Here is a 19,881-nt window from a genome sequence, read left to right as displayed (position 1 = left end):
GCCTACCTTAGACAGCAGGCACACTTGGGGAGCCCGTGTCTCCTACAGAATTGAAGTGGTCCCTCCAGGCTTTCTTAGGGGGCAGCGTTTCCTTACTGGCTATGGACCACTCAGGAACAGGCACCATCTGTCTTGGCCAGGTGGCAGAAGAGATGCCCATGCCTTGCCCCCCTACCCCCCATGTGAGGTGATATGGCAGAAGGCAAGTGGAGGTCTGACCAACTCCAACCCCCACCCCTTCGCCAGGCCCTGTTTTGAGCTCTGGGCCACAGGCACAGCTTTTGGGGGGCTCCCAGTCTGGTGCAGGAGACTAACAGTCATGGCCTAGTGTAAGGGACAGTGGGCAGTGAGGTCAGGGAAGTCTTCAAGAGTTAGGGGTGCAAGGGACGCCTGGGTGGCTTAGTTAAGCATCCGACTCTTGATTTCGGCTCAGGTCATGATCTCAGGATCGTGAGATCAAGCCCCACGTCGGGCTCTGCGCTCAGCAGGGAGTGTGCTTGAGATTCCCTCTCCCTCGTTCTCTACCCCTCCCCCTCCTCCTGCGCACGTGCTCTTTCTCAAATAGATTTTAAAATAAAAGGGATGTAAGCGCTGAGTCTGGAGGTTCAAGTAGAACTTGTCACAGGTGATAATTTAACAGATGGAGAAGCTGAGGCTCAGGGCTGAGTTAGGGGCCTGCTCAAGGTTCTCTGGCCTGGCTCTTCCTTCCAGGCTGCCTGGTGCTGGCACCTGTGGCCTCCTAGGTTATGAAGGCGCAAGCTTCAGTTCAGACTGAGACGTGCACCACGATCTCATTTAACCTTGCAGCAGGCCAGCACTGCCAGGCTCCTCGGACCCGCACACTGTGGAGGGTCCTGTTGGTCTCAGGGGTATAGGCCCTGGCCCCTACTCAGGCCTTCGGACCCGTTCAGAGTTCAGAACTCCTGACCAGCTGCAGGTGCAGGGAAGGGCCTGAGGCTCAGCCTCTAACTCAGCTGCTTACTGAGAGCTATGTAGCTTTTGGAACTTCCCCGGACTCAAACGCTCCCAAGAACTACAGCCAACCCTGGGATTACACAGGCTTCATGTCTCTGAGGGCCATGACTTGGGGTCTGCAAGATGAGAGATGCCTCGGCCTAGACGGCATGTTACCCCCAAGTACTTAAGGCCTGCTCAGCACCAGGCTGTTCTCACTAAAGGGAGTCCGGCCATGGGCTTGGGGCTAAACCAGCAATAATTCCATTCTGAAGCCCCCAGGAAGCATGGCCAAAGGCACTCCCAAGCAACATTTCCTGATCCTAGGAACCTGGAAACGACTCAGGCCAATATCAGGAAAGTGGATCAGATGCAAAGCTATACAGTGTAACGTCACACAACCATGAAAACGCATCAACCCTGGCTACATGCATCGTGTGGATGAATCAGGAAGGATGCCGAGTGAAGAAAATCTCAGTACCATACCATGGGGTCAAAAGCAACTGTGTTTAGGTATACGCATGTATGTGGTAAACCCAGCGTTCAAGATAGGAGTTAGTCTGGGGAAAGCAGGGGACAGGATGGGGTGGAAGGACAGTTAGACCACAGCCATCCACCAAACGTTCAAAGTGAACCAGATCCATCCACCTAAGAGCCATTTTAAAAAAAAACCAACAAAACCATGTATTTTTTTAAAAAAGAAGGTTAAAGAGGCGCCTGGGTGGCTCAGTCGTTAAGCGCCTGCCTTCGGTTGGGGTCGTGATTCCGGGTCCTGGGATCGAGCCCCGCATCGGGCTCCCTGCTCGGCGGGAAGCCTGCTTCTCCCTCTCCCACTCCCCCTGCTTGTGTTCCCTCTCTTGCTGTGTCTCTCTCTGTCAAATAAATAAATAAAATCTTTAAAAAAGAAATCGGCAGTGCGGGGGCGCCTGGGTGGCTCAGTTGTTAAGCGTCTGCCTTCAGCTCGGGTCATGATCCCAGGGTCCTGGGATGGAGCCCCGCATCGGGCTCCCTGCTCGGCGGGAAGCCTGCTTCTCCCTCTCCCACTCCCCCTGCTTGTGTTCCCTCTCTCGCTGTGTTTCTCTCTGTCAAATAAATAAATAAAATCTTAAAAAAAAAAAAAAAAAGGTTAAAATACAAGAGCATTGTTGGACATCACAAAAGCACAGGCATAAGGAAATTTGCTACTGTCAAAAAGTGAAAAACAATGACCAAAACACCCTAAGAATTGGCAAGGTGATAAAATACAAGAAGACTGCCACATATGTTGCATGAGGATTAGTGTTGAGAATAGTACATCCAATTGAAAATGGGCAAAGGATATGAACAGGCAGTTCACAGAGGATGCAACCTGAGAAGCAAAAATTATGTTCCCCTTTACTGGAAATCAAGGAAATGCAAAATGAAGCCACAGAGACGCCATTTTGGACCAGACTGGCGGATGTCATTGAGAGGTCATGACCCCAGGAAAGAGCTGAATCTCTTACATTCCACATGTTAGGGGGATATCAGACTAATAAAACCACCTCAGAGAGCAATCTGGCAGGTACTCAGGTGAAGATATGTGTAGCCTGTGACCCCAAATTCCATTTCTAAGGATCTACCCTAGAGAAACCGTTGTACACGTGCACAAGGTGACAAGTTACAAGGGCAGTTTCATGGAAAAGTCCAGAAAATTAATAACCTCAATGTCCTTCGGAAAAAAAAAACAGTTAATTACAGCGTGTGCCTCATGCAGTGAGATAATATGCCACAGTTACAGAGCTCCCGGCTGGCTCAGTCCCAAGAGCATGTGACTCTTGATCTCAGGGTTGTGAGTTTGAGCCCCAGGTTGGGTGTAGAGATTACTTAAAAGCTTATAAAGGTTTTATTCATTTATTTGAGAGGAGGGAGAGAGAGAGGACAGCAGCAGGGGAGAGGGAGAAGCAAACTCCCTGCTAAGCAGGGAGCCCGATGCGGGGCTCGATCCCAGGACCCTGGGATCATGACCTGAGCCGAAGGCAGACACTTAACTGACTGAGCCACCCAGGTGCCCCTAAAAAAATTTTTTTTTTAAATGCAGCCGTTAAAGTGAATACAGGAGATGCAGGAGCTGTCTTCATTCATGTGAATAAACCTTGAAAATGTTGAGTGAAAAAAACAAGTTTGCAAAGCAGTATGTACAGTTGATAGTTTAAAATTGTTAATGCCATATATTATAGTGAAGTTATACTACCTCGGGAAAGTGGTTGCCTCTGGGAGGAGACAGAGGGAAGAGAATGAGACAAGGTGGAGAAAAGGGGGCTTCCAACTGCCTGCACTCCCACTTCTGGTGCGTGTGAACCCAAAAGAAGGGAATGGAGGGACCCCAGCAAATACCTGTATGTCCATGTGCACAGCAGCTTTACAAGAGCCAAGAGGTGCAAGCAGCCTAGTGTCTGTTAATAGGTGAACAGATGAAATGTGATCAATATACATATTCGGGGTGGCGCAGTCGGTTGAGCATCCAACTCTTGGTTTCAGCTCAGATCTCATCTCAGGGTCATGAGATCGAGCCCTGTGTTGGGCTCCACACTCAGCAGGGAGTCTGCTTGAGTTTCTCTCTCTCCCTCTCCCTCTGCCCAACCCCCTGCTTTCTCTCTCTCACTAAAATAAATATAAATAAATCTTTAAAAATACACACACACACAGTGGAGTACTGTTCATTCATAAAAAGGAATGAACTTCGGACACATGCTACAACATGGATGAACCTTGAAGCACTGTGCTCAGTGAAAGCCAGACATAAAAGGACAAGTAGTGTGTGATTGCACAGATAAGAGGTAGCTCGAAGAGAGGTTACTAGGGGCTGGGTGAAGACAGGAGAGTTACTGTGTCTTGGGTGTAAAATTTTTGTTTGGGATGACAACAAGGTTCTGGAAATGGATTGTGGTAATGGTTTGCACAGCAATGTGAATGCACTGAATGCCACGAAATTGTACACTTACAGGGTTAAGATTGTAAATCTTATGTAATGTACATTTTAGCACAACTTAAAAAATCCTAAATGTAAAAGCCAAAACTACTGATCTTTCAGGAGATCGTGTGTCGGTGAATATCCTAAAGACCTTCCTTAGTTTGCCATTATAGGGTATTGACACAATGGATACTGTGTAGCAGTGAGAACAGGATTTTGTTTATCAAAAGGTCTCATGGGGGGCATCTGGGTGGCACAGTTGGTTAAGCGTCTGACTCTTGGTGTCTGATCAGATCATGATCTCAGGGTCCTGAGATCGAGCCCCGCATTGGACTCTGCGCTCAGTATGGAGTTGGCTTGAGATTCTCTCTCCCTCTCCCTCTCCCCCTCCTGCTCCTGCTCTCATTCACTCGCTCTCTCTCTAAAATAAATCTTAAAAAAAAAAAAAAAAGGCATCGTAGGGGCGCCTGGCTGGCTCAGTCGGTAGAGCATGCCACTCTTGGTCTTGGGGTCCTGAGTTCGAGCCCCCCATTAGGTGTAGAGATTACTTAAAAATAAAATCAACTCATTAGAAAAATGAACAAAAATGTTCAAATGCGGACTTCACAAAAAGCATATGAAAAGATGCTTATTTTTTTTAAAGAGTTTATTATTATTAGAATGGCAAAAGTGCAAAACCGTTGATACCAAGCATTGGTGAGAATGGAGCAATGGAGCTCCCACACTGCTGGGGAAAGTGTAATTTGGTACAAACACTCAGACAAACTGTTTGGCAATATCCATTGAAGCTGAAAATAAGCACATTCTATGGCCAGCAGTTCCACCCATAGGTCTACCCCGACAGAGATGGGTTGTGCTATGTTCTCCAAAAGACGTGCAAACAGGGGCGCCCGGGTGGCTCAGTTGGTTAAGCATCTGCCTTCGGCTCAGGTCATGATCCCAGGGTCCTGGAATCGAGCCCCACATCAGGCTCCCTGCTCAGCAGAGAGCCTGCTTCTCCCTCTGCCCCCTCCCCCTGCTCGTGCGCGCTGACTCCCTCTCGCTCTCTCTCAAATAAAATCTTTAAAAAGAAAACAAAAAACGTGCAAATGTCGTAAGCAGCCCTCTTCATAATAGCCCCGGCCTGGAAACAACCCAAATGTCCATCAAGAGTGGAATGGGGGGGCGCCTGGGTGGCTCAGTTGTTAAGCGTCTGCCTTCGGCTCAGGTCATGATCCTGGGGTCCTGGGATCGAGCCCCGCATCGGGCTCACTGCTCGGCGGGAAGCCTGCTTCTCCTTCTCCCACTCCCCCTGCTTGTGTTCCCTCTCTCGCTGTGTCTCTCTCTGTCAAATAAAAAAAAAAAAGAAAAAGAGTGGAATGGATTAATTGCACCATGTGGTACCAAGAAAGCGGAGGTGAGAACGGTCCACCCAAGCAGGGAGGAATATTTTAGCATCAGCGGTGTTTAGAATCACCAGCACGTGATGACAATAAAAAGCAAACCAACTGGGTCCCCTTGCATTTAAATTCCCTACCAACTGCACACCCCCTTGTTGCCTGCATCTGGGGCAGATGGCCCTCTGGTCTCCACCCCCAACCCATGCCACTGCTGTGGGATATTTATGGAATGGAGTGCTGAAATGCTATATAAAAATTAAGCAAATTTTAAAAATATGCATCACAGATGAAGCTCAAACATAATGTTGAATGGAAAAAAACCGAAGAGTGCACACTCTGTGATGCCACTGACATGAAATTGCTGAGTGAAATAAAGCACAAGCCTGTGGTCCGGCACTATTTCTGGTTTAAAAAAAAAAAAGATCCACGCAAACTGAATAACAACAGATGCAAATCCACCAGCAACATGGATCTGAACAATCACAGGATGTATATAAGTTTGCTATGGTTTACATGAACTGTTGCATTAAAAAAATTTTTTTTTTGTTTTGTTTTGTTTAAGTAGGCTCCATGCCCAGCGTGGAGCCCAAGGCAGGGCTTGAACTCATGACCCTGAGATCAAGACCTGAGCTAAGAGTCAGAGGTTTTAACTGACTGACCCACCCAGGTGCCCCTGTTGCATTTTTTACTAAATGCACATGTGCCCAGGAAGATAAGTATTTGGATGTTGTTTTGCAATATTATTTGTAATAAAATTTTGGAAGCAAAAAAAAAAAAGAGGCAACCCAAATCTCCCAAGATTAATGGATAAGTAGAGTTGCCACCTGTACACAATGGAATATTACACAGCCGTTAAAATGAACATGACTAAGAAGAATCAGCCAGGATCACTCGATCATTTGATGTTGAGTGGAAAAAAAAAATTGCAGGGGCGCCTGGGTGGCTCAGTTGTTAAGCGTCTGCCTTCGGCTCAGGTCACGGTCCCAGGGTCCTAGGATCGAGCCCCACATCGGGCTCCCTGCTCAGCAGGGAGCGTGCTTCCCCCTCTCCCTCTGCCTGCAGCTCCCCCTGCTTGTGCTTGCTTTCTCTCTTCTCTCTCTCTGACAAATAAATAAAGGCTTAAAAAAAATAAAACTAAAAAAAATTGCAGAATATCATTTGTACAGTGTTAAACAATGTATGTAAATGTATAATAAACAGGACAGAGTGAACCATGCTCGAGCACCTACTATGTTCCAGGTGCCTTCCTGGGCCCCCACAGCAACCCCGTGAGCTAGTTACTAATACTGCCCGACAGCCCACAGCTGGGAGGGAGCCCAGGTCTGGGACCCACAGGCTGGCCCCGAGACGCCCCTCCCTGCCAGCCAGCCTGGGACCCAGCTGTCCAGGCTGGGCTCTCAGGCCTGGCCCGCGATCCTGAGCCCTGAGCCGGCGCCGGGCAGGAGGCCCTGTAACTCCAGCCACACTCCCGCCCCTGCCCGCCCCTCCTTCACCTCAGTCTTGGGCTGGGCTGCCCACAATGCCTCCTATTCAGCCCCGTCCCGGCTGCCAGGCCTGCGGGCCCGACAGGGGGGCTCCCGCCGCATCCAGGCTGGACTGGCAGTGTGAGGCGAGGCGGCATGGAGGGGTGAGTGTGTGGGCCCTGGGAGGGCACCAGGGGGGTCTACAGAAGCTGAGGGGCTGCAGGCAAGCCCCTGGCCCTCTCTGGGCCTCTGACAGGTTGGGGGACAGGGGCTCTGGGATCTGTTGGGGGGAGAGATTCTCCAAGGCTGTCCCCGAAGTGGTTTCTGAGGAAGGTGGTGAATGGCAGGGTGGATGCTCCAGCGAGCCGCCGTGGGCGCGTCCTCAACCTCAGCAGGCCTCAACCCTGGACGCTTGTCCCTGAGGGGTCTGTCCCCACGGGCCCCCCTTCCCCGGTCCACCCTGAGCCTCGGGAGGATGCCAGCAGCCCCGGGCTTCAAGGGGACGAGACTTCAAGGAGACTGAACAATAGAGGGCGAGGAGCAGTGAGGAGGCTGAGGGTGGGGGCCCAGCCCAGGGCCTGGCACGGGCTGCCCAGAGGCCGAGATGCGGGCTGAGAACAGCAGGAAGAGCCGGGGGACTTAGGAGTCACGGGCGGCGAGGAGGAAGCTCTGTCGTGTGTGTTTCTGGTCTGGGAGCCAAGGGTGACACTGGAGAGTCGGAGCACTCCGGATCCAGGTGGGATCAGGAGTCAGGCAGTGGGGAGATGCTGGAGGGCTTCAAGTTGGCGGTGTCAGAGCCCGTCTGTATCTTGGAATATCTTGGAAGGTTGCCTTCGGTTGGTGGTGGTGAGCAGAGTGTGGGGGAGCCAGCAATCACCCCTAAGAGGCAACAGGCAGCGGTTGCGGTTGTGAGGTGAAGGGGTCCCACTGGCTGATGGATGGATATGCTGGGGGAAGATGGACGGGGAAGGGGATGGAGCCGCCCAAAGCAGAGCCCGGGACCATCCCCTCAGCCGTCCCGTTCCGGGCTGGTGGGGTGGCATCAGATGGACGACAGGCCTAAGCCTCCTGCTCACCTGCCAGCATGGCTCTGACCAGCCAGTAAGGCTCCTCGAGCCCCTCGGACCCCGTAACACCTGGTCCCCCGAACCTGGCCTTAAACACTTAGGCCCGGCCTGGGTGCCCCTCTGGCTGCAGGCCGTCTTCCTACAGCGGGTGCCACTATGCTCCCTCCAACCATGTCTGGGGACGGGCTGCTTCTGTCTCTGGCACCCTCACGCTGGGGAGGTCCAGGCCTCCCCCTGGACCCAGGAGCCTCATCACAGCCCGGGCACACCCGCTGAGCCCTCAGGTCATCCTTGCATTCAGCAAGGCCTCCCTGAGCCGAGGGGCAGGCGGTCGAGGAGACTTGCCAGGTCGCCTTTCTGAGCCTCAGTTTCCCCCAGTGTTAAACAAGGCTAACGATAGAAGCTTTGCTGCATGGAGCGTCGTGAGGCTCAGAGCAATGACGCCTTCCCTGGGGCCAAAGAAGGAAGACATCTCAGGGGCTCCGGAAACAGGAGCTAGGCTCGGTGAGTGGACAGCGTGGGACCCTTGCCCCTGTGAACAACGGACCATTCCTCCCTCTCCCAGGCCCCGGAGAGTCTCCTTGGTGCTGCTGCTTCTGCTGCTGCTGCCACTGGGCCCAGCTTGGCATACAGCTGCCCAACGCTGCCCACAGACGTGCATTTGCGACAGTCCCGGGCGGCACGTGGCCTGTCGGCACCAGAACCTCACGGAGGTGCCAGACGCCATCCCTGAGGTCAGCAGGGTGAGGGGGGCAGGGAGGACAGCAGGAGGAGCCTGGGTTGGCACCAGGGGATCTGCCACTGCCTGGCTGGGAGACCTTGGCATGTCACCTTTCCTCTCTGAGCCTCAGTCTTCACATCTGTAAAATGGGAATAACAACCACCACTAGGGAGACAATCTATTTAAAATTCTATGCGATTGGAACAAGTAAGTGACCTATAAGATAAATATTGAATTGGGACGCCTGGGTGGCTCAGTCGGTGAAGTGTCGTCTGCCTTCGGCTCAGGTCGTGATCCCAGGGTCCTGGGATCGAGCCCCACATCGGGCTCCCTGCTCAGCACAGAGCCTGCTTCTTCCTCTGCCCCTCCCCCTGCTTGTGCTCTCTCTCTCTGATAAATAAATAAAAAATCTTAAAAAAATATGGAATTAATTACAAACCCTGTGGGAGAGAACCAGAGAGAACAGGGGATGTACTGGAGTAAGATATGGTCTCTGCTCTGTGGAGTCAAGGGCTAGGAGGGAAGAGAGAAAGTGAACAGGCAGCGACAGTTCGATGTGAAAAGTGCCCAGGTGGCTAGTGGGGGAAGGCTTCCTGGAGGCGGTGTCGGGGAGCAGGACGAAGAGAATGAGGAAAAGGTGAGGGGGAGGGAGTGTCCAGCTGAGGGAACAGCGCGTGCAAAGGCTGTAGTCCTCACGCTCTTCAGCCTCCCCCTGCCTCTCCCCGCTCAGCTGACTCAGCGGCTGGACCTCCAAGGCAACATGCTGAAGGTGATCCCCCCAGCTGCCTTCCAGGATCTGCCTTATCTGACACATCTGGACCTGCGGCACTGCCAGGTGGAGCTGGTGGCCGAGGGCGCCTTCCGCGGCCTGGGCCGCCTGCTCCTCCTCAACCTGGCCTCCAACCGCCTGAGCTCGCTGCCCCAGGAGGCCCTGGATGGGCTGGGCTCGCTGCAGCGGCTGGAGCTGGAGGGGAACATGCTGGAGGAGCTGCGGCCGGGCACGTTCGGGGCGCTGGGGGCGCTGGCCACACTGAACCTGGCCCACAACGCCCTGGTCTACCTGCCCGCCATGGCCTTCCAGGGGCTGGCGCGCGCGCGCTGGCTGCAGCTGGCCCACAACGCGCTCAGCGTGCTGGCCCCCGAGGCCCTGGCCGGCCTGCCCGCCCTGCGCCGGCTCAGCCTGCACCACAACGAGCTGCAGGCCCTGCCGGGGCCAGCCCTGTCCCAGGCCCGCGTCCTGGCCCGCCTCGAGCTGGGCCACAACCCCTTCACCTACGTGGGCGAGGAGGACGGGCTGGCGCTGCCCGGCCTCCGGGAGCTGCTGCTGGACCACGGCGCCCTGCAGGCGCTGGACGCCAGGGCCTTCGCGCGCTGCCCCCGCCTGCACACCCTGGACCTCCGCGGGAACCAGCTGGCCGCCCTGCCCCCGCTGCAAGGCCCCGGGCGGCTGCGCCGGCTGCGGCTGCAGGGCAACCCTCTGTGGTGCGGCTGCGAGGCCCGGCCGCTGCTCGAGTGGCTGGCGCGCGCGCGCGTGCGCTCGGACGGCACGTGCGGGGGCCCGCGGCGCCTCGGAGGGGAGGCCCTGGGCGCCCTGAGGCCCGCCGACCTGCGCTGCTCCGGGGACGGGGCGGCGGCGGCGGAGGAAGAGGGGCGGGCGGCCGCGCGGCCCCGCGCGCCCCCTGCCGCCCCCGACGAGGCGGACGGGGCAGCCCGGCCCTGCCCGCCGGCCTGCGTGTGCGCCTCCGAGTCCCGGCACAGCGGCTGCGAGGGCCGGGGCCTGCGGGCCGTGCCCCGCGGCTTCCCCGGCGACACCCGGCTCCTGGACCTGAGGCGCAACCACTTCCCCTCGGTGCCGCGAGCCGCCTTCCCGGGCCTGGGCCGGCTGGTGTCGCTGCACCTGCAGCACTGCGGCCTCACGGAGCTGGAGGCGGGCGCCCTGGCCGGGCTGGGCAGCCTCATCTACCTCTACCTCTCGGACAACCAGCTCGCCGGCCTCCGCGCCGCTGCCCTGGAGGGGGCCCCCCGCCTCGGCTACCTGTACCTGGAGCGCAACCGCTTCCGGCACGTGCCCGGGGCCGCCCTGCGCGCCCTGCCCAGCCTCTTCTCCCTGCACCTGCAGAACAACGCCGTGGACCGCCTGGGACCTGGGGACCTGGCAGGCCTGCCAGCCTTGCGCTGGCTCTACCTGAGCGGCAACCGCATCACACAAGTGTCCCCCGGGGCAATAGGCCCAGCGCCCGAGCTGGAGAAGCTGCACCTGGACAGGAACCAGCTGCAAGGGGTGCCCACTGGGGCTTTGGAGGGGCTGCCTGCCCTCCTGGAGCTGCAGCTCTCGGGGAACCCGCTCCAAACCCTGCCAGACGGGGCCTTCCGGCCCGTGGGCCGCTCACTGCAGCACCTCTTCCTGAACAGCAGTGGCCTGGAGCAGGTGCGGGGCTGGAGTGTAGGGTGGGGGAGGCAGCACGAGCCCCATGCAGCAGGCACTCACTGGGCAGACACCGCTGCCCCCACAGTTAGGCCTGAGGCTGGGCCGGGTGCCCCTGGGATAGGCCAGACCCTATGCCTGCCCCCAGGGAGCTCAGGTGTGGAGACAGACCAGGTGGACTCCAGTGCCACACAGAGAGGCCATCCAGGGAGGGTGCTGCCAGAGCCCGGAGGAACGAGGAAGTGGGTCCATGGGGTTCTTGTGCACTTTGAGGGCAGGGCTGGAGCCACCAAGGGGATCTGCCATTATGGGGGCGTGTTCGGGCAGAGCAGAAAGAACCATGAGCTGGGCATCCAGGTGACGTGCAAAGGGCAGGCGCTTTGGGATCAGACCAACCAGGGTCCGCACTGCCCTTTCTTGGGGGGCCACCTTGGGATCTCCACTTCCCTTCTGCTGGGGGAGCATGGGGCTACCTCCCAGGCCTAGGGGTGAGACGGGCCTGGCAGGAGCTCACACCAAGGCTTGGCATCTCCTCGCAGATTTCTCCCAGGGCCTTTTCGGGCCTGGGGCCCTGGCTGCAGAGCCTGCACCTGCAGAAGAACCAGCTGCAGGCCATGCCTGCCCTGGCCCATCTCAGCCAGCTGGAGCTTATCGACCTCAGCGGCAATCCCTTCCATTGTGATTGTCAGCTGCTCCCGCTGCACAGGTAGGCGCCTTCACCGGGCCCCCCCCAGCTGGGGACCCACCAGCTGCTCTCAGTCAAGCCCCACCCTCTCCCCAGGGCACCATGGCTGCGCCTGCTGAGCATCTTCGGAGGGGAGGGTCCTGCCAGAGCCAGCTGCCGTTCCTGAGGGAGCCAGAAGGGCATGGGGCTTGGGGTGGACTTCTCTGGGCCTGGATTCCCTCACCCATCACGTGGGAATGCAATCCTCACAGCCTAGTGGGGTGGGACCTAATAAATATTTGTGGGCACTTCATTAATTTCATAAGAAAGCACCAAGAACCCTGGAATCCAGCAGAGCTGGGCTCCAATCCTGCTCTGCGACTAACTTGGGGCCCCATGCCTTCTCTGCGCCATTCCCTCATCTGTAAAGGGGTTGGAAGGAACCGTGTCCACCTCATGGGGGTTCTTCGTGAGGATGACACTGTCAGCTCGCATATATAGATTGATTTGAACAGTGTCTGGAGCACCGTGAGCTCTCTGTCACTATTTATTACTATTACTATCCCCTTTTTACAGAGAAGGGATCTGAGAATTGAAGTGACTCATTCTGAGTCCCCTAATTGGTGAGGGGCTGAGCCGGGATTCCCTCCAGAGTCTGCCCTCGCCCACCAGGCTCCACTGCCCGCCAGTTCCCAAGGACCTCCTCGCGTCCCCCGGGAAGGCTCAGAGTTCAGTCCCTGAACTCTCTCCTCTCCTCAGGTGGCTCATGGGGCTGAACCTGCGTGTGGGGGCCGTCTGTGCCGCCCCTCCCAGCGCCCATGGCCAGAGGGTGAGGGCTGCAACTGCTATCTTTGAAACCTGCCCTGGCAGAGCTGCCAGGAAGGCCAAGCGGATGCCTGCCCCCAGGTCTGGTGCCAGGAGAACCCGCGTGAAGGGACGACGATGACGGTGGACAGCAGACAAGGTTGGCCTGAGGCAGGTCGGGGGGAGGCCTCGGTGGGTGGGTCAGGTTCCAGAGAGCCCAGGAGAGCAGGGATCTGACTTCTGTCGGTCCTAATTCATGTGGTTCCACATCTGGGCAATGACTCTGTTGCTTCCCTGCCGTAGTATCTGTCCCCGCTCCTCACCTCCTGCACCCCTGGCTGGGCCCAGGTGGGTTTATGAGGAAATGACTACGTCCTCTGGGACAGTGGCCTTTCCGAGAAGCCACAGGCTACCTGGCCCCAGCGTGTTCCTAAAAGCAATGCCGCTTGTCATTGTTGGATCATTGTTGGGTCATTGTTGATTCACCCCTTCGGGCCTGGCTCACCCCCGGGACAGAGCAGAGGCTCAGGCGCTGTTGCCGCCGCCTCCCGGGGCTCGTCAGCCACATGCCGGCCCTGCTCTGCGGTGTCGCATCACCCGCCTGGCGTTTACGTTCGCGTCCTTGAGCCCTCGGCTGTAGCAAAACTGTGCAGCACGCAGTGAAGGGCGAGCAGGATACGGGGGCCTTGCCTGTGGGAACCCCTGCTGTGCGGTGAGGGCACGGGGAGGTGAGGCCAGTCCTGAGAGGGAGGATGAGAACAGAAAAGTGGGTCCTGGTAAGACAGGGACAGTGCTCAGCCTGCCTCTGGACCGGCACCAGCTGCGGGTCAGGGCTTTGGATGAAGGGGAAGACCCCGCACCCTGACTCCCGTGGTATGCTGGCTGCAGCAGGCATTGGGACATCTGAGACGGTTCCATCCAGTCACCCTTTTGGACTTGGAGATCGCCCACCAAATGCTAGCCCTGGGGTTATAGGTTTTTCATTTTTGTTGAAAGTGGCAGTTTCCTCCCAGGAATACAAAGGAATTGATAGGGGCCCTGGGTGCCTGGCTGGCTCAGTTGGTAGAGTATGTGACTTTTTTTTTTTTTTGAGCATGAGACTTGATCTCAAATCCACGTTGGGCATGGAGCCTACTTTAAAAAAAAAGGACCCTGACCTCGAGGATCACACAGGGCCCTGAGTCCCGTTCTGGGTGTGCTCACCTGGCTCATGGCCACGGCAGGAGCACCCATGCATTGCAGTTTTGAGGCCCAACCTCTAGTGGTGCTGTCTGGCATGTGGAAGATGCTTCAGGAAGGACACTGAATGAAGAAGAGTACCTACTGGTGGTAATACGGCAGACCGCCCTGGGCTTAATCCCGCTGCTGTCATTTAACAGTTGTGGATTTAAGCCAATGAGTTACTAAACTCTGATAAGATGAAGTCAACGTGTACCTCGGGGTTCCTGTGAAGCTGAACGGTGTCTAGCCTGGGGGCCAGTAAAGGAAAGGTGTGTGCATTTGCACTCGGTCTAATCTGCACCAGGGAGCCACTGCCGGTCATGGAGCGGCGGGCACAGGGAGTGGAAACGGTTCAGGACGTCTCATAGCCAGCAGCAGCCCCCACCCCCGGCTGGACTCCAAGCTCTCCGGTTCTCTCCAAGGGCAAGTGAGGTACAAAGTTGGTCCTGTGTCTGGAGTGGAAACCTCCCAGAAGCCCCCACTTCCATCTGTGATGAATCAAGATCTTTCGGCCCCAGCAACACAAGTTACGTATTTTCAGGTCACACACTCGTGGGGCTTAGTACCAGGCTGCTGCGGCAGACCAGGCCCCGGCTCGGCCTCTGGGGAGCTCAGGGTCTTGCAGGAGAGGAACGGCAGAGACGCAAATACGGGTAACCCACAGTGTGGTTGCTATGGAGATGGGGCGCTCAAATGAGGCCATTTATTCATTGTGCTCATGTGTGAACCCAGCCTTCACAGGAGGTGACAGATGAGAATACACTCAGCTCTAAGAAACAGAAACCTGACTAACGGCTTCAGGAAGTCCGGGGCGGCCAGTCGAGGGCGGGAATGGCAGCTGGCCTGTCCCCTGACTCTGCCATCCTCATCAGGGCACAGGCAGGCCTCACTTCATTCAGGGGGAAGGAACTGAAGGTTACAATGCCGTCCAAGGCCAGTTTTCCCAGAAGCTCCAGTCAGAACGGGATCCCCGAACTGCAAGGGGTCTGGGGACAAGGCACTAGCTTCAGCTGGGAGCAGGAGCCTGCAAGAGCTCCACGGGTACACTGTGAGCCCAAATGCGTACCCAGGCCATCTTCCCTGGGGAGAGGGGGGCTGAGGTTATTGACCTGTCACTGTCCAGGTCTGGGGTGCGTGTGTGAGCGACAGCAGGGGAAGGCATGGCCCGTCCTTGATCTTCACTGTGTTCCAAATCTAGTCACTGTTTGGGGGAGTTCACGCTGCACCAACTGACCACTTTCTGGGCCTGGGTTCTACACCATGTGGGGCTTTCTAGTGCCTTTAGTAAAGGAGTGAGGATCGAGTTCTCTCTGGAAAAAAATAACTGGAAATCAGCTCCCCTTAGGCTGGTCACCCCATCTCTGGGTAACACCGAACAGCAGAGGTCCTGAGCAAATGCACGGCCAGCACCCCACACCCCACCCAGCACGCACGGGCAGTGGCAGCCTGACAGACCAGCTCAGAGTAGCTGGACGCCCATGGCAGCACGGCTGTACCCCCTAAAGGACGACACGGGGACCCACCTGGCAGTGCGTCTCCACCCAAAGACAAGAAATAAGGGCAGCCTGCCTCCACCTTACGTTCCAGGAAAAGTTACTGAAGAGACGGAAAGAGACCGTTTCCAAGGAAACTAACTGGGAAAAATAAAAGCTACTGAAATTTGGGCAGACACCAGGGGAGCTTCTAGAATGTAACTTCAGAGAGGAGGATGGACAGTAAGGGACAGAAAGCCAGGAAGCATGTCCTGTTATCCTCTTCTCCCTTCCTTAGGGCCACCTCAGCCAGCAGGGCTGACCACTCCCCTGCCCCATGACTCAGGCAGGGCTGCACCTGACCCTGGTTAACAGGGAGAAGGGGGTGAAAGGACAGGTCCCAGCCAAGCTGGGCTCAGAGCAGGTTAAGCGCAAAGCTGGCGGTGGTCCCCCGTCCAGCTGGGGCCTCCTCATAGCCCTGGCCTCGCCTTCCAGTCCTGCCGCCTCTGTAGCCCCTCGGCCACCAAGCCTCCCCACGTGGTGCAAGCCCCCTAGCCAGGAGCAGACCCCACCTCTATTCCACTGTTCCTTTTAGGAAATAGGGGTCAGTCCTCTTGCCAACAAAGAAACCAGGTTAAGGTCACCTCACAAGTCACCAGAACCTGCCTCCTGGTCACTGCTGCTTAGCTGCCTGCCAGAGGTGGGCGCGCGCATGGGGTTCCCTGGCCTCTCTAGGGTGCTGGGAGGAGCGGAGCGCCAAGCCCAGAGGGGAGAGGCTGCTCCACGTGGCTGCTTTCAGGCACGCACCACACCACTCACCACCGACCTCCAGGCCTGTTACAGGACTTGCTTGGACACACCCGTACACACCTCATGGACTCGTCTTCCAGTATGACTGGGGGCAGCCCTCGACCCCACGGCAGTCGAGGGGTATGTGGGTGTGGAGGGAGGTTACTGTGAGGAAGAGCTTTGGGAACTGTAGCTGGAGGAGGAGTCGCTCACAGACAAATCTGGAGGCCTCGGGCAGCCCCAGTCACGCAGGCCTGGCCAGAGGTCCTTCGGTGCCCGGCCCTCACAGCAGCTGGCAGAACTTAGGCAAAAAGGCTCAGTCTCCAAACTAAAGCAGGGGGGAAGGGTGGTAGCAACAGAGGAGCCCCGGGCTGGCAGGGGGGAAGGCTCAGTCATCGGTCTCCTGTTTGATGTTCTCGAGGGGAACAGGCAGCTCTGGACTCGGGGCTTTGTCCGGCGTGGCCATGTCTAGATGTTCTTCCTTCACGCGCACGGCAATGACTAAAGAGGAAGGGGGGGGTTGGAGAACAGAGTGAGTGTGCGTGAAACCCTGGGAAGGGTGGGGCCTCTGGCTCCCTATGAATGGGGGCCTTCGAGACGTGGCGGGGAGGTAGGAATGGCACCTTCCCCCCGTGGGGCAGGCGGCGAGATGGAGAGGGCCCGGCTGGAGATGTGTGGCTCGGTTCAGAGGTGGGGGTGGGTGTTTGGGTAGCTCTCCAGGCCCAGTGGTCCAAGAAGGACTGCTTGGTGCCCGGAAAAGTCCCTTCACACTGGACTCTCCTCTTCTGTGCCCAGGTGGGGGAGAAGGGCCGCCTCTGAGCACTGGAGCAGGCCGGCCCTGACCTGACCCTGCCCGGGAGGCTCTTACTCTCTTCAGGAACAGGATCCGATGAGATCTTCTCTGCGGCCTGCAGGTCATCCTCCAGCAGGGGCTTCTTGGACCCCTGTCTGAGGGGCCGAGTCTTGGTTGGTGGTATTCTTTTCCCTTTGAATAAAAACAGAATGAAACCCAGCACAGGGCTGTATCCATGGGAGGCTCAACGGCTGGGGGTCATCCAGCGGTGAGCAGAGGCGGTGTAGTGGAGGGGCAGGTGCCAATGTGGGGGCACAGAGTGTGAACTCTGACACTGTCCCTCGGCGCTGTGTGCCTGAGCCTCAGAGAGCGTGTCTGCCCTGGGTGTGCTTGCTGAGCTTCCTTTCTTCACCTGTGAAGTGCCGTTCCCAGCCCCACCACTGTGGACGGCACAGGGCCTGCCCACATGATCAACTCAAACCTGATCCTGCCCAGGGACCGCACCTGCTTCCTCCTTGTCCTGTTTCTAGACAACCTCTTCTCTGTGTGGTGCCACCTCATGGAGACCATCTCGCTGCCACAGGCTGGCAGCTCTGAAGGATGGCTTTACCTCCCCCCGCTCCCCGCCCCACTCCACCTGCCGTCCCCTCAAGCTGAGCCCGCATAGGGCTCAGGATCTGTTAAGACTGGGGCCCCGCCTAAGGAAATGACACCAAAGCTCCCACCCCTGAGGGTCCCAAGGGAAGAACGACAGGCTTGAGGAGAAATTGCCACCCCCCATACATCTTACTTTCAAACAGCAGTTGTGCACTGCCGATGGGGCCGTGCTGACTTGTGACCACAGGACAGCAGGGATGGGGATCCCTCCCCCTTTTCTCTCTTATAAATACCATCTCTTGCCTTTTTTGCTTGGGATCCTGACCACTGCCAGAGACTGAAGACTTCCTATTTGTGCTTGGGTCCCTTAAGACACAGGCTGATAGGCCCGCTGGGGCCGAAGGGCAAAGGAGAGGAGTTGGAGGGACCATGAAGAGCGCTACCTACGTGGTGACCCCCTCTCCTCGCAGAAACACAGGCCCAGCTGATCCCAAGTCCCACATCAGCCTGGCTGCTTGAGAGCATCACTTACTTTTCTTCCCAAACTGTTTCTTTTTCTTCTTTGTGGCCTCTTTGGCCTTCAGAGGTGTGGTCGGCTCTGTTGTTGAAAGACGAGGGACAGAGGTAAGAGGAGAGCTTGAAGAGGGCACGGTATAGGCACACCCCGAGACCCCTTGCCCACACCTCACTAGCCTCCCTTACACACGGGACGCCCCAAGAAGGAAAGCCAAAGTGGGCCAGTGAGAATGGGGGAGGGACTGGGAGCAGCTGTCCCTTCTTCCCACCTCGTCACCTGGGCTGCTCCGAGGGGCCTGGCTGGTTTACCTGGGTGCACAAGGGTACGAGCATATGACAGAGTGGGCAAGATCAAGGAAGGCGCTCTGCAGGCCAGAGGGAGAGGGAGACAGACAAGTCAGGAGTGGGAGGTGGGGACACGAGGGCCGCTCTTTCATTAGAAGTGGTCCAGGAGACTTCTGGGTCTCATGCCAAAGAATGAGGTAGGTATGGGGCAGGGGGAGTGGTTGGCAAGAAGGAAAAAGAAAAGGAAAGTCAAGAGTCCCCTGGGGCCGCGAGAGCCCAGACCTGCGGCCACAGGTGGCTGGAGCTGGTAGCCGGTGAGCTCACACCAGCCGACGGGGTAGATGTCCGGGGACTCACAGTCCACCCACTGGTCATACTCGCTGTCCCAGCCATCGAAGTGGATGCTGAGGAGCCTGTGCACCACCCGCTTCACTGTGGCCACGCAGATGAGCCGGGGTTCCATCAGGTCCACAGCCTCCAGCTTCATGCCCACCTTGAAGCCGTGGTTGGGGCAGTCCTGGCGAGGGGGGAGACGCAGTGACCAAGGCAGCCAGCTCCCTGCCCCAGTGGGGCCGAACTGGGGAGAGGGAGTGGGCTGGGAGTGCCCGGGGGAAGTGTCCCCTGGCAGTGATCCCACTGCCCTCTGTTCCCAGCACCAGCCCTTCCGGGAAAGGGAGCAGGCTGGACTGTTTGGCAGAATGCCTATGGCAGGGTTTGGGACTTCTCCCCTGAAGCAGCTGGTCTCCACCATGCAGACTCAAGGAAGGAGAAGGGGGTTGGAGTTAACACCGCTGACAGCGGGCAGGGCCACCCCAGGCCCCGTGCTTCCTCGCTCTCCTCACCATGTTAAAGAGTCTCGACGGAGCTACTTTCGACTTGGTCTTCTCCAAGTAGGTGTCCCAGCTGAAAGTGTGTGCCTCGTAGCCTGGTGGAGCAGAAAACATAGATGTGGAAGGAAAGGAGGGAAGGCAGGAGGGAGTCTGGGAGAGGAGCACGGGCCAAACGGGCACCCGTAGCTGGGTCAGGACCCAGCCCGGAGTATCCCCAGCAGCCTTCTTTCCTCCTCCCCAGGCTGATACCTGCTCTAGGACCCTGGTCCCGTCGTATAGGTTGTTCACTGCCCAAAGGAACAAGTGGGAGCTCTGCTCACGCAGACACCCATTAGCCACGGAGCTACGTCAGCCCAGTGTAAGGGCTGGTGGTGGTGGCTTGGCTGGTTCTGATAGCTCCCCAATCCACTCTAAGACTCCAAGGCCCAGGGTCTGGCTTGGACAGGAATCTGGGCCTGTGGGTACACTCTGCCGTTTCCGACTATGAGGACCGTCTTACCTTTTGGGGGTGTGAGCTCAATGTCATTCTTTTGGCAGAAGGTGGCTGGGAAGATGGCGTGGGAGGAGGCATGGTAACAGAACCAGTCTGAGCCATCTGTGGAGGGCCCCCCATCCACACAGATCATCAGGTAGCCGTCTAGGAGAACCTAGTGGGGGGGGGCAGGCAGACACCATGGTATCATGAACTGCACCCCCATCCCAGGGTGAGGTGGCTATGGTGGGGACACGAGGCAAATGGATCCAGGCGGAGTTAGATCTCAGCCTTCCCTGAGCTTCTGTTTCCGAGCACTCGGCACTGCTGGAACCCATACTCATGAGGTTTTTTACTTTCCTCACTAGACAGCAAATGCTGTTCCCACAGGGACTACATCTGTCTTTTCCAGTGTTTTTGGTGGTGAGCACACAGGCCCAGCCGGGAGAAGATTGGCTGGATGCACAAATCAGCATGTCCCCAGGGGGGCCAAGGTG

General features: G+C 57.1%; 2 protein-coding genes and 1 long non-coding RNA gene across 4 annotated transcripts in view; 2 read left to right on the top strand and 1 right to left on the bottom strand.

The window, feature by feature from the left end:
- LOC145721388 (uncharacterized) overlaps positions 1-19,881 on the top strand; it is a 185,703-nt gene that overhangs the window by 162,218 nt on the left and 3,604 nt on the right. The window lies entirely within an intron of this gene.
- CHADL (chondroadherin like) lies at positions 3,007-16,803 on the top strand. Its single transcript, XM_081819107.1, has 6 exons — positions 3,007-6,892; positions 8,361-8,529; positions 9,247-10,944; positions 11,481-11,647; positions 12,365-12,569; positions 16,687-16,803. Exons 1-5 carry the CDS (start codon positions 6,885-6,887, stop codon positions 12,549-12,551), a joined length of 2,229 nt encoding a protein of 742 aa, XP_081675233.1. The 5' UTR covers positions 3,007-6,884; the 3' UTR covers positions 12,552-12,569; positions 16,687-16,803.
- Positions 14,295-19,881, bottom strand: part of L3MBTL2 (L3MBTL histone methyl-lysine binding protein 2) — a 20,804-nt gene continuing 15,217 nt past the window's right edge. Inside the window, exons 12-18 of one of the 2 annotated variants that reach the window (XR_014145060.1) lie at positions 19,412-19,559; positions 18,925-19,007; positions 18,365-18,599; positions 17,814-17,879; positions 16,760-16,876; positions 15,627-16,392; positions 14,295-15,580 (exon numbers count right to left, since the gene is read on the bottom strand). Coding sequence is in view for 1 of the 2 variants with exons in the window: in XM_006729921.3 (XP_006729984.1) it covers positions 16,280-16,392; positions 16,760-16,876; positions 17,814-17,879; positions 18,365-18,599; positions 18,925-19,007; positions 19,412-19,559 (762 nt within the window). In the remaining variant the exon portion in view is untranslated. Of the gene's footprint in view, positions 16,393-16,759; positions 16,877-17,813; positions 17,880-18,364; positions 18,600-18,924; positions 19,008-19,411; positions 19,560-19,881 lie in introns of both variants that reach the window. The other variant, XM_006729921.3, reaches the window with a different exon arrangement.

This window comes from Leptonychotes weddellii, chromosome 5 (genome assembly GCF_054177405.1).
Source record: "Leptonychotes weddellii isolate Sample4059 chromosome 5, ASM5417740v2, whole genome shotgun sequence".
NCBI classification, from domain to species: domain Eukaryota; kingdom Metazoa; phylum Chordata; class Mammalia; order Carnivora; family Phocidae; genus Leptonychotes; species Leptonychotes weddellii.
This window is presented reverse-complemented; position numbering and strand designations above follow the sequence as displayed.